At 56.0% G+C, this 15,249-nt stretch overlaps 1 protein-coding gene across 1 annotated transcript in view; it reads left to right on the top strand.

Annotated features, from left to right (window-relative positions):
- Nucleotides 1-1,075: 1,075 nt before the first annotated feature.
- Nucleotides 1,076-15,249, top strand: part of TBX4 (T-box transcription factor 4) — a 34,785-nt gene continuing 20,611 nt past the window's right edge. Inside the window, exons 1-4 of the mRNA XM_025440253.3 lie at nucleotides 1,076-1,276; nucleotides 5,151-5,366; nucleotides 6,170-6,264; nucleotides 14,543-14,662. Coding sequence (XP_025296038.3) covers nucleotides 5,154-5,366; nucleotides 6,170-6,264; nucleotides 14,543-14,662 — 428 coding nt within the window. The 5' untranslated portion in view covers nucleotides 1,076-1,276; nucleotides 5,151-5,153. The remainder of the gene's footprint in view (nucleotides 1,277-5,150; nucleotides 5,367-6,169; nucleotides 6,265-14,542; nucleotides 14,663-15,249) is intronic.

Below are 15,249 nucleotides of genomic sequence, written 5' to 3'. Positions count from 1 at the left end.
ATAGAGAAAGAGAGGTAAGTGGAGACAGAGGGAGTGGAGAGTCAGAGGCTGGGCAGGGAGGTCTAGGCAGTGAGGGGGCCTCACTTTCTGAGGCACAGAGGCCGGCTAGCTCCCTGCGCAGTGGTCTGAGCTTCCTAGACTGGAGCAGGCCCTGGACTTCCTCCTCAGCTTTCTGGGATCTTGAGGCTGCCGGCGGAGTCTTGGCCGTCGCCGCAGTTTCGCCCAGAGACTCTGCCAAGCCCTGGCACCTTGAAGCCGGGGGCCTCGGCTCGGATTCAGAGGCCGGCCCGGGACTTCCCCGCCGCCGCCGCTCCAGGCCCGGCCGCCTGGCCCGTGACCTCCGCGGCCGACTGCGAGGCGCGCCAGGCCGGGTCGGCGCCCGCTGCCCGCCAGGCCCGGGCCGCGCAGGGGCCGGAGAGCGGAGGGGCCGCGCCCTGGCCGTGGCGCCCGCGCCCGGAGCCCGCGCCCGGAGCCCGGGAGCAGGAGCGCGCAGGTCGGAGCGCGGAGGTGTGAGAATGTGTGAGGGGCATGGTCGGACGAGTGCGGGGCGGTGCGTGGGGCGCTGCGCTCCCGCCCCCGGGGCCGCGGGCTTGCCGAGCCGCCGCGTGCACGGCTGGGAGCGGGTCCCGGGCGGAGGTGTGCGCGGGCGCCGAGTCCGCGGCCGGGGCTCCGCGGAGGGCGGCTGTCTGCAAGTACTGCAAGTGGGGCCCCGGCCCGACCAGGCCCCGCCGCGCGCACCGCAGCTCGGGGGTGCCGCGCCGTCTCGGTTGTCGAGTCTGGAGCAAGCCGTGCCGCCCTGCCCGGCCGCTCTCTCGGTCTCTTCCCGCCCCTCTAATCTAAACCATGCGGGGCTCCCGGCCCCGGCCGCGCCGGCGGGGCCCAAGGGCCGCAGGGAGGGCACCTAGGCGCGCGGTGGGCGATCGCGAGGCCCTCTCGGGGGCTCGGGGTCCTGGGGCCGCGGAGCCAGGGGACCCTGGAGCCCCCCTCCCCGGGGGGCGGCGGGCGCAGACTGATTGACAGCGGCGACGTCAGCGCAGGGGGGTGGCGGCCCCGGAGGGAGGGAGGGGGAGGAGGGAGCTGAGGCCCCAAAGTGCAGCGTCGGAGATCAAGGGCCCGCTCCAGAGCCGGGATGTGTCCGGCCCCGAGGGCGCGGCGGGTAGCGGGACACTGACCCAGTGGCCCCGAGTCGGTGCCCCCACCGTCCCGTGCCCCTCGGACCCGAGCCTGCAGTGGACCTCGGGCCGCAGGCGCCTCCGCATGCAGCAGCGCAGTTAGGGTGAGTGTGGGTTCCTGCGGGGCTGGGGTGAGCCTGGCGTGCGGGGCGGGGACCACCCTGAGCCCAGCGTGAGGCTGCGGGCAGAGGAGGATGAACTAAAAAGAGGCGAGTAACGAGACCCGGGGAAGAACCTCAGGGACCGGCAAGGCTGCAGGAGGGTGGCGCGATGCGCTGCAGATCAGGCTGCCGCCTCGGCCCGACTCCCAGCGATTTGGGGCGCGAGCCCTCCTCGCCTCCGAGTAACGGGATGAATTGGGTCTAGCGACCCAAGGGCAAAGCAACGACAGCGCCAGCGCCAAAGGAACAAGGTTCAGCCGAGAGACGAGCGGAGCGGTGGTCTTGAAACTGGTGTTTGCAGAATAAGAAAGGCCAAGAAGAGGGCCCGGGCGATATCGTTGTAGAAGTGTGTGGTCGGAATGCTGGACTTCAGGGCCTTGGATGCAGCAGGCTCGTCAAAATTAAAGCAAGGAGCATCATATATAAATAATTATCGATGATCGAGAATTATCAGAATATGAGCAATTGCCAAAGAAACAAGGCTAAGCGGCAAAACTAACAGTACTCACACTTTAAAACAAGAATAGTAGTCCCTTTCAGAACAAAGTGAAAATTGTAATTCCAAATTTAAAAGGATTATAGACAAAGTAACTCCAAATACAGGAATAATTTGATAAGAACCATTGTATTAAAATAAATAGCAATAGTATAGGAAATAGTAACAAAGACAAAACTATAGGAAAAAGGTGAACAGTTTAAAATACTATTAAGGGAAACACTAATATTAGTAGTATCGATGGAATACTATCATATAATTTATTATTGATACAATAGTGAATTATTAAAATAAATATTAACCAAAATCTTTAGAGCAATACTAATATAAACAAAGACAGCAACAAGAATTGCTGGAATAATATGACAATTTATTACCAAGGTATTAATAGTCTCAACAACATGATAAATAATAGTAGAGTAATAGAAGTATCCTACCAATGGGATGAAAAATAATCAGACTATTATGAACTACAGCAATATTACAAATTATGACAAAGTAACAAGGAATAATGATGTGATGAAAAATAGCCGGGGAATTAAGATCGTAACATTACAAATAATGACAAAGTAACAAGATATTGTAACGATGTGATGAAGAATACCTGGAATATGTGAACAATTCTAACAAAACAAATAATGATAAAATAACAAGTATTATAAGGATGTGAAGAAAATTAACATCAATTTTGAAAACAATAATACGACAAGTTATGGTAAATAACAATTTATTGAAACTGTGACAAAATAAACTGACCGAGGAGCCAGCAACGGAAGCATTTTAGGGGTTCCCAATAAAAATGAAAATAACAATAGATTAACGTGACCCATTCGAATACTAGATCTAATAATTACCTGGATATTAGTAACACCTTAGATATCACTAAGGTGCCAGGAGGCCCGAGAATGATGGAGCGGTGACAGGAAAGCAACGACATATTTAATAATGATGAATTAACAGATCAAACCAGTACTTTAATTTTACAGTATTAAAAATTAAAAGTACTAATCGTTTATGTGCTAGGATATTCTCAATGTCATTGAACTGACCAGAATACTGCTCTGAGAAGAGACATAATTAAAATATTTTAAATAATACAAAATGTTAATTCCCGCAGTGCAAGAAAAATATCACCAGTAATCTAGAGTGAAAAGTAAAATGCTCTTCTTAGTAAACGAGTTGGCTGAAAGCGACGGACCGAGCGAAAGGGCGCCGAGCCGGCGGGCCGTGTCCGCCCAGGGGTCCGCGAGGGGCGAGCGCGGAGGCTGCGGGCCGCGCGGGCCGCGGGCTCGGGCCGGTGCGGAATCCGGCTGCGCAGTTCGCGCCGGGCTCCGGGTCCGAGCGGAAGCGTGGGGACAGCCACTCTGGGCCGGCGGAGAGGGACGAAAAGGAAATTAGCGGGGAGCTCCAGCGACGGCGAGGGCGAGGGCGAGGGCAGCGGTCGCGATGTCAAGACGTCTCTCCGTGGCGGAGAGAAAAGGAAGAAGCGAGGGAGGGCACCACGCTGCCCTCGCCCCGGCTCAGAGCCGAGGGACCGGCGTCAGTGGATGCCGGCCCGGGACAAGCTCCGTGCACCGGACCGAGCGCGCCGGGCGTGAGCCAGAGGGCGGCCCTGCAGGCTCCTGGTGTGACAAGTGCCCCGTAGAGGACCCAGTGGCCAAGGCAGCATTGAGCCAGGCGGCGCGTCCCCCTGGCCCCTGGGACTGGTCCCAGGTCCGCCGCACCTGGGACCAGTCGATCACAGGCGCTTATCCCGCTGGCCCCAGATACAATTGGAATCAGCTTGTTGGGCCAGAGTGTGCAACTCCCCTCATGGAGCAGTTTCCCCTTGCCCCGGGGGGGCTCCGGGTTTCCTAGGCTTGGCTGGGACCCCCCTCCCCCCGCAGGTGGCCCAAGGGGTATTGGCGCTGGCCCTGCCGGCAAAACTTGTTTCCTGCTGCCTGTGGCCGGAGGACTGGGAGGGCTGTCAGCTTTATCTTTATAGGCTTTTCCCAGCCTCAACTGGCCCAGGCCCCTTTTTATCTCCCTCGGTTGCACTTGGCTTGTTTACTTTGCGAGGCCCTGAAAGCCAGCGTCTAGGACCTGGGATGGGGAGGCCAGTGGGCAGGATGGTCAGAGGCCTGAGCCTTGGGATGCTCAGGGAGACCCAGGAGACAACAGGAAGAAGACAGGAGAAGGCAGAACATTCCTCCGCAAGAAGGGCAGCTAGGCGCTTAGAAACACCCACCAGCTCCAAAAGAAGGGAGAAGAGCAAAGAGGTGGAAAAGAGTAGAGATAATGCAGGGTTGCATCCATGATGGGGGCAGGCAAGGCAGGTCCTGCAGCCTGGACTCATCCTGATATCCCAGGACCAACTTCTAGAAGGCAACAGGCACTGGGCAGGCTGGTTCTAGATTCTTGGGGAAGGATGGCTATGCCTGGAAGCAGGACTAGGTTGTGCCTGTGAACTGGCTGGGGAGGCCCTCAGTCCTTTGCCCCAAAGCAGAGCCCTTTGGAGCTAAAGTGTGACTGCATGAGCCCAAGAGTGTGAATGTGTGGACGAGGCTGGGGGTCCCTGGCCCAGTTCAGGGTCTGAATCAGAGCTGCCCTAGGAGAGTGTGGCTGTTTGGGTGACTAGATGGTTCTGTGTGGGTGCTTGTGTCTGGGTGTGAGGATGCATGTGCCTGTGTGAGGGACCCATGGGGTGACTGTGTGTGAGAGTGGGAATGTACAGGAGTGAAAGCCTTTGGTTCAGGAAGGCTTTCTAAAGCATCTGCTCTAAAAAAAAAAAAAAATAAATAAAAAATAAAGCATCTGCTCTAAAGCAGATGGGGGAGCAGGGGCCTGAGGGACTGCCCCGCCCTGGGACCCTTCTGCAGGTGTGGAACCCCAGAAGCCCAGGACCTCCCTCTTGGCCTGGTCTTCTGGTGCCCACCCTGGAAGTGTCCTGGCTGCCCTGGCCTGAGAGTGGAACAGCAAAAAGAGACGGGGGGCCTCAGGCTCCACTGGAGCCCAGCAAGAGGGAGGGATTGGGGGTGCAGCTGGGGCAATGCCGAGAGGGCGGTCCTTCCCCCAGACCTGCTCATCACACAGCCCCACACCCAGGGGCAGGCAGACCTTGAACCGCACTCAGACCCTCCCAGGTCCAGAACCCAGAAGGAGGAGGCCACGGTCCTACCCTCAGTATTTTCTCCCTCCCCCAGCTCAGAAGGGGGCGGTGTCCACGTGCGCCAGGGCTGCCTTCCGCCGGACCCCAAGTCCCCCGGCTGCACTGGAGCGGGCTGCGGGGCCTCTGGCGAGCGTGGACCCGGACATGTGACGCGGTGTGTGCTGTGCCCGCAGGAGATGCTGCAGGATAAGGGCCTGTCGGAGAGCGAGGAGGCCTTCCGGGCCCCGGGCTCCGCGCTCGGCGAGGCCAGCGCTTCCAACGCCGCCAACGCCCCCGAGCCCGCGCTGGCTGCGCCGGGCCTCAGCGGAGCCGCGCTCGGCAGCCCCCCGGGCCCGGGCGCCGACGCCGCCGCCGCCGCCGCCGCCGCCGCCGCCGCCGCCGCAGAGCAGGTAGGGACCCCTGGCCGTCGGGCAGAGGTCGGGCGTCGTCGGTCTGTCTGCAGGGCCGCCCGAGTCTGCCAGGCCTCCCCGACGAGAGCAAGGCTCGCCGCCCCGGGATCTGGCTGCGTCCCGGGCCGAGCGTTCTGCTCCGCGGGGACGGGGCTCCCGCTCTCCGCCTTCCGTCCCTCTTCTGCTTCGCCCCTTGGGGCTACTCGGGGACCGGCGGGGGTGGGGACGCTGGTGGCCGCGGGGCGAGTCCCGGCCGAGTGTCCAGCTCCGACTACGCCGAGAGGGCAGGGGCGAGAGCCTGGCACGGGGTGGGGAGGGGGCAAGGACGGATCCCAGCCAGTGCGAGCGGGGCCGCCGCGGGGCCGGGGCGGAGAGGGTCACGGGGATAACCTGACGGTCCCAACGAACCGAATCCGTCTGTGCGGGCCCTCGGCCTGCGTGGGTCTGGCCGCGGGGATGCGTGTCCTTCCTGGGTCTGTGTGTCTGTCCGCAAGGCTACCTCCCGCACGTGGAGTGTTGATATTTGTGTCGTGTGTCATCTACCCTGGCAAGTCAGTATGTGTCCTCTGCGGACCACCATAGATAGGTGCAGCTCCGAAGGAGAGGGTTTCGGCTCCTGATTAAATTTTGAAAAATTCGTCAGGGGTATGGTGTAATTTTATGAAACGAAACCTTCAGGCATGGGGTCCTGGGGCTGGCAGTACTGTGTATATATAGTTCCTTGGGTCTGTGCTCTTGTCCTGAGGCCCCGCGTAGAGCTGTGGCCCAGGTGGACGTAAGTCCCCTTTCCCTCTCATCCCTAGACCATCGAGAACATCAAGGTGGGCCTGCATGAGAAGGAGCTCTGGAAGAAGTTTCACGAGGCGGGCACCGAGATGATCATCACCAAGGCGGGCAGGTCAGCGCTGGGACATTTACTTGGGGGATGGAAGATGACTGGTGGGAGCGATGGGGATCCTCAGGAGCTTCCTTAACAGTCCTCTCCGGCTTCAGCCAAGGGAGCCACAGGCATCCCCTTGGCTGCTCAGGCCTTAGCCCCTACACGTTTGGCAACTGGGCTGAAGCAGAACTTCCCCAAGGGGATCCTCCTCTAGGAAGCCGAGGGGGGATGGAAGGATGGGAGGGCAGCACTATGCAAATAAAATGCAAATAAGGATCCCCACATCCTAAGAGGTCCCAGTTCCAGCACTATCAGCCCCCTGGGGGGCTGCTTTGTCCTCTTTCTTTTGGGAACTTGCCCAGTTTCTCAGGATTGCATTGACTAGGGATCCCGAGATGGGCCCTCAATAGATGGAGGAAGGGGACTTGACCAAGTTTCCCTATTTCCATAACTTTTCTGGGGCAGCATGAACCCCAGATCTCTCATCCCAGGGCCACTGCTCCTCTTTGCCCCCTCAGCCAAGGAGAGGGCACCGCTGGGCCCTGTGTGTGTTGTTTAGGGAGCAGCTCTCGGGTGACTGCCAGACATGATGATTTATAAAGTGGAAACATCTTTAAAATGCACTGGTGTCTGTGGGAGAGAGCCTGGATGAGGGTGTGAGAGGAGAGAGATGCAGAGGGGGCAAGACCAGAGAGATTCGATGGGGGGCCAGGAGTCTCGGGTGGGGCAGGAAGGACCAGACCAGCATTATTCAGTGGAGGGGAACTGCTGTGGGCAGAGACGCTGGAAAGTTCAGGTGTAGGAACCGCCCCCCCCCCCCCACTTACTCACATTTGATTTTGGTCCCTGGGGGACAAGGAGGTGTGAAATTGTCCCCTGGCCTGGCTGTGGGCCCATAATAGGGTTTTCCAAGGAGTAAATAGGGTTTTCCAAGGTGAAGCATCAAGGCCAGGGATGAGGAGTCAGACCTCAGCGGCTTCCAGCTCCACTCAGCGGCTTCCATCCAGCAAGGTGCTTGGATCTCTGCCCTCTCCTCGTCCCCCTCTGCAAAATAATACATACAATTATATGCAAAGCACCTAGCAAGGCTCCTGGCACATGTAAGCCTGCCATAAATGCTAGCTAAAATTAATTGAAATTAGAGAAATGCCTGGTATCCACTCAGCATTTTTCTTCTACTTTTTAAAGAAGTCGTGCTGAACTGCTCAAAGAACGGTGTGCTGTTCTAAAGAAACAAAAAGCTGGTAGTTTGCAGTGTGTAGTGTGGCTCCTCTAGTCTGCTCTCCAGCAGGCCTTGCAAGGTTTTCTTTGTTTTGTTGGGGGTAAAGGTCTGGGTGCTTGGCCACGCTACCCAGGCAGATGGCAAAGCTACCTGGAGCCTCTATCAGGAGAACAAGCAGGGGAATATTAGGGCCTGAATTTGCTGCATTTGGGAGATGGGGAAAGAGGTTGCACTAGGGCAACCTGGTAGAGGATGCCACTTGGAATAGTCCTCTCGAGGACAGTGGGGAGCCAGGTGTCACAAGCCTTGCCTCCTCCTACCTGAGTGCACTTGGGCAAGTCTCTAAACTTCCTGTGGCTTGGTAGTGTTGGGTAAAACAGCTGGTGACTGTAGACTTACCTGCCATCCTTCGTTTCTTGGTTACTGTGAGACTCATACCTGGGGTCACATGAGCTATGTATGGTAAATTGTTGAGTGGATTATAGGTGTGAAGAGGGGGAATTTATTTCTTGTGACTGTTGAGGTGGAGGGAAGGAAAGAAGAAAGAGAAAGATCCAGAATTTCCCCTTTAAGGCAGCAGAAATAACCTTGTCTTTTGAAAATAAATGGCCATCGTGTTCTTGGGGCTCCCCCGGCCTCTGCCATTTAAAACAAAAGGTATTTTTGATTCTCCTCAGTGGGGTTTCCTGCATCTGATTGCCTCCTCCTTCTCTTTCCCCAACACAGACACACACACACACACACACACACACACACACACACACTTCCAGAGGTGACTAGCTTCAGGCAGATGTTTGTGCCTGATCCTAGTGGAAGCTTAGAGATGGGCCTCAGGGAATGAGGATAATAATTTTTAAATGGCTGCGATGAAGTTGACCAATTATGGTTTCCTCACACTCTTTCATTTCTCTGGCTGACAGTGATTCTTGTACCAGGTCTAGTCCTTAAGAAAGTCATTAGCCTCATCGCTCCTCCCCGTGGTCCTCACAGGCCTTCTTCCCTCCTGCCTAGCTGCTTGCTGACCTCAGAGACCACATTGGTGGCTCTGACCCCCCCACGGAACCCTCCCCCTTCACTGCCTCCTTTGCATGGGCAGCCTCAGGGGTGCTGTGCTGGGCTCATGGCTCTTCCACATCCTGTGGATTCCCAGTTCTCTTATTTGTGTCTCTATCGGCACCCTTCCTGGAACACCTGCGTGTCTCAGCAGATGGCCTGGACCCTTCTCCTGAACCTTGAATCACAAATTCCTAGACTGCTTGAGCTGGAGGGGAACCATGAGAACATAACCTGACCCTAGAGAAGGGAAGACACTTGGCTCTTAGAGATAGAAGCAAGATTGGGCAGGTGCCAGTCTACACAAGCCAAGCAGATGATGATCCACCCCCAGAATGAAACCCAACTTTGAGAAATTCCCCTCCTTGCTTATTTTCAAGGCCATTCAATGTTGCACTGCCCTAGGGACCCTGGCTGGTCAGGGCATGGTCATTGCCGTAGGGTGAGGGAGAGGCAGGCCCTGGAGAAGGGGAACTGGAATGTTCTCATACTAATGTATCTTTGGGTCATAAGCCTCTTGCCTTAAGCCCTCAGAGATCTGAAGCCCAAAGGAAAATAGTCCCCTTCATCGGATAGGGGCTTTGGATTCTCAAACCACTTGATTTAGGGAAGAAAAGGCCAATCACATCAGGAGACATAAATTTCCGAACCCTCAGTAACTCCTGATGTCAGGTGTAAAATGGGCCAGAATTTTCCCAGCCAGTTTCTGCCCCTCTCAGTCTCCTGCATGCACAAGCTTTCAGCCCTTTACTCCACAGAGCGGACCCCTCCCCTCTCTACCTCTTTCATATCCCCGCCAAGCCTGATACATGTGAGAAACTGCATTTGCTCCCAAACATAGATAAAAGTGAGCTCCACAAAAATTTAAATATAAACCTCCCAAAAATGAAAATTTCCTAACCGTTTGACTGCTCTACTCCTAGGTCATGGCTTTGCCACCAGATAAATCTCCACTATCAGCCTTCATAGCCTGTTGAGTTCAATGTTGCTTGTGTTAGTGACAGTGAATTTGCGTTTGAAAAATGAACTACCGATGAGAACTCCTGTTGAACCTGTATTGTTTGTTATTCTGAGGCAAGGATTTGGCCCAGCTTAATCCCGGGCTTCAAAGCCAATTGCCCTCGCTCTGTATACAGAGCGTCAGAGCCCAGTGGCGTGGGTGATAAGACAAGTAAGGGTTGAAGACACTGGGAAAGTGGATTGGGGAGAGAGTCCTTTGATCTCTTTCTAAAGTATTTTCTGAAAGCAAAAGTCTATCAGAAGGAAGTGTCTTTAAAAAAAAAAATCTGAGAAGCAAGTGATCTTCCAAAACAGCATCCATTCCACACACTCTCACTCCTGCCCCCCCACCTCAGGGAAAATATTTCTTAAAAATGCTTTGAGTGAATTAGAAAACTGTGTGTGTGTGTGTGTGTGTGTGTGTAAAGTGGGAATATATTTTGAAGTTTTGCCGTTGCTCTCAGAAATCATTTGGCCCTAGAAGGTTTGGTCTCAGGTCTCTAGACAACACCAACGACACAGCGCCCCCTCCTCCAGCAAACTGAGCCTTGGTTGATGGGCCCTAGACTCTTCCCAACATGCTCAGAAATCTCAAGATTCCCAGACACTAGGGATAGAAAGAAGGGTGGAGTTTTCTGCGGACCCCCATCCTTTGCCTGCAAACCATTCCTTTCAGGCTCTGGGCTCTACCGCTGGTGTATACATCATGTATGTGTGTGCATGATATATACACAGGGCTAATTTTCAATGTCCATTTTATTGAAGTGGAACATTTCTGCATAAAAATGAACATATCTTAACTGTCCAGCTCTATAGACTTTTACAAAACGAATACCCCCAATCAAAGCACCACCAGATAAGGAAAAAGAACAGAATCGTCTTGTGTGCCTTCCCCCACCACCACCACTCCCCGCCTCCCTGGAAGCGCCCCTCTCCAGACTTCTCACCCCTTCGGTTTGGTTTTGTGGCTTCGTTTAAGAGAAGGCACATTAGCTGCTCCTGGGCTTCTTGGCCCCCAGAGAAAGTCCGGCTGCCGTCGGGCTTGGCTTGGGGGCCTGGCTAGGTGGAGAGAATCTGGCTGGTCCGCTAGGTCCGACTTACTCTCCGCAACCCCCCCCCCCTTCTGGATGGGTTGGGGGCTTGTAGGTCAAGGCCAGGAATTTGGCTACGGCCACATTTGGCGGGGGAGCCGGGAGCCCCTGTGGCTCCCTCGCCCAGCTGAACTCGCACGTCCCCTCTCAGCAGCGAGCGAGCATTTAAGGGGTTGTTGCCAAATCCCAAGGCCCCGAATCCCTTGCCCCGCGCCCCGCAAGCCTCCCACGCCGCCGAGAAACGTCCAAGGAAGCTTATCTTAGCAGTTCATTCTAAAACCATTTCCGAGTATGAAGCAGATAAAGGCTCCAGCCCGCACCCTTTCAGAGCCTGTTTCATGATCAGAGGAGAAACCCCGGCTTTCATCTCCTGCCGGGCGGCGGGGCGGGCGGCTTGTTTATTCCCCGGCGGGGCCGTTTCCGCGTGTGCCGGGAGCGCCTCTGTGCCGCGGGGCCCGAGCCCCGAGGGGGCGCCCGGGGCGCAGACCCGAGGCTCGCGGGGCGCAGGCGCGGTGGGGGAGGGGGCTTGAGGGCGCGGGACTCGGGGGCCTTCGGGTGTGGGGGACGGGGGGCAGGCGAGCGCTGGCGGCGGGGCAGAGGGGGCGCCCGGCGGCTCAGTCATCCCGTCTTCCTGGCCCTCCCGCCCCGACCCAGGGAGGCGTTCATTGCCCCCGCAGACGGAGGCTTAAGGGGGCATTTATGTCCTCGCACCCCATCCTTTCATCTGTTTCCGTAGAGTGGGCCTTCACAGTGTAGGGGGAGCCCGAGGATGTCACAGCTCCTGCACCCAGCTTCGTGTCTGTGGCGAGAGTCCTGCCCACCTGGTGCACGCTCCCTTGCTGGGTCCCTGGGCTCCACTGCTAGCCACCCCTGGCACCCAGGGCAGATGCCTTCAGCCCGCAGCAGGAGGTTTAGGACCGGCTGGGTGGACCGTGTGCTTCCCCTGCACACCCAGCCTTTCACCCACACGGGTGTGCCCTTCCTTCCGCTGGAGCCCCAGGCGATGGGGAAATGATAGTGCCCAGGGCCAAGGCTGTTGTCTGGCTGTTCTCAGAAGCAGCCACCAAACTGGGCCCTAGTGGAGAGGGAGATACCTGTTCCTGGGAAGGCAGTGGGGCTTGCTCAGCAGGAGTCTTCAGCCTGGAGCAGTGGACTTCGGAACTCCGGAACTCCTGCTTTCAGACCAGATATCCCATCCCCCTCCCTGCTTCTAAGGGCTGCTGCTCTAGGAAGAGGGGACTTGGTGGGCAGGGGAGGCAGAGGCCAGGAGACGCCTTCCTTCCCTTCCCCAGCTCTTGGCAAAACCTCCCTCTGGGGGCTTTCAGTCAGGAATCTGGTCCATAGTCAGCTTCTAGGAGAAGCCAAACCACAGGACACCAGTTCCCTGCCTTGGGGAGCTGAACACAGGCTGCTTATGGGCCTTCTAAATACCAGCCTGGCCCCCTGAGCTGCAGAGATGAAGTGGAGTAGGGAGTAGGAGAAGGTGAAGGTCCTCCATCCTCCAGCCTAGGTTATGAGGACTATTCCAGTGGCAAGGAGCCACTTTCTCCTGGACCCTCTTTGTAGATCCTGGCCTGGGGGGCAGCCACGCCCGCCCTCTGCTATTGCCACCTGGAGTTATTACAGGAGAAACAGGCTAAGTGCAGGGCACTGGTGCCAGGTCAGCCAAACACAGCCAGGGCCACCCCATTTTGTGGCAGTTTCTGTAGCAGTTACAAAATGGTGGCCTGGGGGCGGGGGGACAGGATTCTGGGCCTTCCCCCAGGGAGGAGGGGAGGTGAGGCAGCTGTGGCCTTCCCTGGCTCCAGCTTTAGGCCTATCAGGGGAGAGGCTGGGCCAGGAGAGAAGGTGGTGCAGGCTCCAGCCGTGCCCCCAGGCCGGGCAGGGGCTGGTGAGCAGGAGGCAGGATTGGGTTCCTGAGCCCTCTCACTTCCCCCATTCCTGAAGAGGGGGTGGGGTGGACATTTGAAAATGCTTTCAATTGACATCTGAGACAAATTCTTCCACACGGTTTATAAGTCCCTAGACTTGCAGCTAGAACTTCCCTCCTCCCTCCAGGCACGCACACATGCACACATGCGCACTCCACTGTGTACTCAAGGACACGGGCTTGTGCATACACACGGCTGCACACCTCCCACATCCCTGGCCCACTGCAGTGCTCTCCTGAGCCTTTCCTCCCACAAGAGAGAGGGTGACCAGACTGGGACTGGGCCAGGGAGAGAACTGAATCCCTCACCTCAGAATCCTGGCCTGGGCTTGCTGCAGGGTCGGCTGGCTTGTGGAGGCCTATTGAGGCCTCCCTTCTGGAAGCCCTTCCTGTCTGGGTAAGCTAGTACCCCTGTTGACAAAATGGGGGGCTTCAGTCATTTGAGATGTCCAGGACAGCTTCTCTTGAGGTTCTTCCTTACAGTCTCTCGGTTTAGTGAGGAGGCAGAGGATGTGGACTGGTTGGGCTTTGTTCCACCTTGGGGGAGAGAGAGGGGTTTAGCTCCTGAGGCTTTAGTGTCTTCAGTTAGGTTTGGATCCTGCCTCTTTCTTGGGGAAACACCTCTGTAGGAGATTAAGCTAGGAGTGGGTTGGGGTGTCTGAGGAGAATTGTGAGGAACTTCTGTCTGCCCTCTGGGGAAGTCCAGTGTCAGGGACCTGGTGACCAGGGGGGCAGAGCTGTGCCCCTGCAGGGAGATGTACATGCTATTATACAGCTGTGGGTGCTGGGGAAGCCCTTCTCTAGAACATTCACTGAGCTTCAGGTCCTGGACAGTCTTAGCATGGTCTGTGGAAACTGGATAACTTCCTGCTTTTCGATAAGTCAATTTTCACAGAGGAAGGTCATCCACTGGTTCACAGAGGAAGGAGTGCAGTGGGGGCCAGTGGTAAGAGTCACAAATGGACTCTGTTAATCTTACACACCAACCTATATGAGATAGGTAGTAATATCCCCATTTTAAAGATATGAAAACCAAGGCACACACAAAGAGATCCATACAAGTTGCCCAACGCCTCACAACTTGTCAGTGGCCCATGGCACCGTAGTTCTAGAATCTGTGCTTTTCTCCGTGAGGCTCCTGAGCTGACTTCCCGTGGTACCCCAGTTACTGTGCATGGGCCCAGGTGAGGTCTTCGCACAGTTAAACACTCTTGCTAAACACACCAAAAGAATCCAGAGACCCAGCCACACTCCCCTGTTTTCCTGTGTGTTGGTTTGAGGCCTGAGGTCTTCCACAAAGACAAGGCCCAGAGGAGACACCCCATTGATTACAGAAGCTGCTGATAGGGATTGCGAGGTCTTTTGCTCTGATTCCTGTAATGGCACCCCAGAACTTTAGTTGTGTAGGGACGGGCAAAGGACAGGAGGGAAATTCAGCAGTCAGGTTGGTGTTGAAATCCTCTCTCATGACCCTGGGGTTTCTATGCTTTAGCTACTCATAGCCAGTAGGCCTAAATATTAAAGGATAATAGGGGAGAGGGAATTGCATTGCAGAAGTCATGTAAGCCCTCTTCCTAGACACAGCTCCTGGGTACACAGCTATACAGCTGGTGCGGCCCTTCCCTTGTGTAGGGGGAGACTGAGGCCCTACCAGAGGGGAGTGCCTTACCCAGCTCACACAGTTCTGATCGGGGCCAGTCTCTCTCTCTAAAGATTTTTATTTATTATTTGACAGAGAGAGAGAGAGCCAGAGAGCACAAGCAGAAGGGACAGAAGAGGCAGAGGGCGAAACAGACTCTCCTCTGAGCAGGGAGCCTGATGCAGGGGCTGGATCCCAGGACCCTGGGATCATGCCCTGAGCTGGAGGCAGACACTTAACTGACTGAGCCACCCAGGTGCCCTGAGGCCAGTGTCTCTTAAGGTCTCTGTCCCCTCACCCCTGTGTGCCATCTCTCCTGGTTCTTTGTCTGTGCCTCTGCCTCACACCTTGGCTTCCCTCAGGAGGATGTTCCCCAGCTACAAGGTAAAAGTCACAGGCATGAACCCCAAGACCAAGTACATCCTGCTGATTGACATCGTCCCTGCGGATGACCACCGCTACAAGTTCTGTGACAACAAATGGTAAGAACCTGGGACCCTCACATCCCCAGTCTTCTCTCAACTGTCTGTCGTCACCACACACATTCCCCACCTGATGTTTGGTCCAGGAATCCACCAGTTAGTTCAAATGATCGCACAGACCCCAGGCTTGGGAACCGAGCCTGCAGGGGCTGAGGGCCACGTGGGCAAATGTCTGCACATCTGCTGCAGGTGGGGCCAGGACTGGAAACGAGCTGCAGGGTTTGAGGGGTTGTGGCTTTCAAGGGTCTGTTCTCTCCCTGCAGCTGTGGACAGGCAGGATTGGAGACTATGCGTGGTGTGACAGTCACCAACACTGGATGGTTCTAGGCTCTGGTCGTGCTGCACTGGGGACGGGGATGGGAGCCATTTCCTTGGGGGACTATGATATGGATGGTTATTATATAGGTGCCTGGTCTCTTTGCTGCTTTTCCTTATCTTCATTGTCTGGCTGTGAGCCCTCCTTTTCAGCTGTTGATCCAGAGTGAGGGGCAGCTGTGTGCTGGTTGGATGATGGGACCCTTTGGCAAGGGGCTGGGGAAAACAAATGGGTTGTAGGGCAAAACTAGGGCAGGGTAAATAAATATGGG

The sequence above is a fragment of the Canis lupus genome, chromosome 9 (assembly GCF_003254725.2).
Source record: "Canis lupus dingo isolate Sandy chromosome 9, ASM325472v2, whole genome shotgun sequence".
Taxonomy (NCBI): Eukaryota; Metazoa; Chordata; class Mammalia; order Carnivora; family Canidae; genus Canis; species Canis lupus.
Note: the sequence above shows the minus strand (reverse complement) of the source record. Positions and strands in the feature narration are given on the sequence as shown.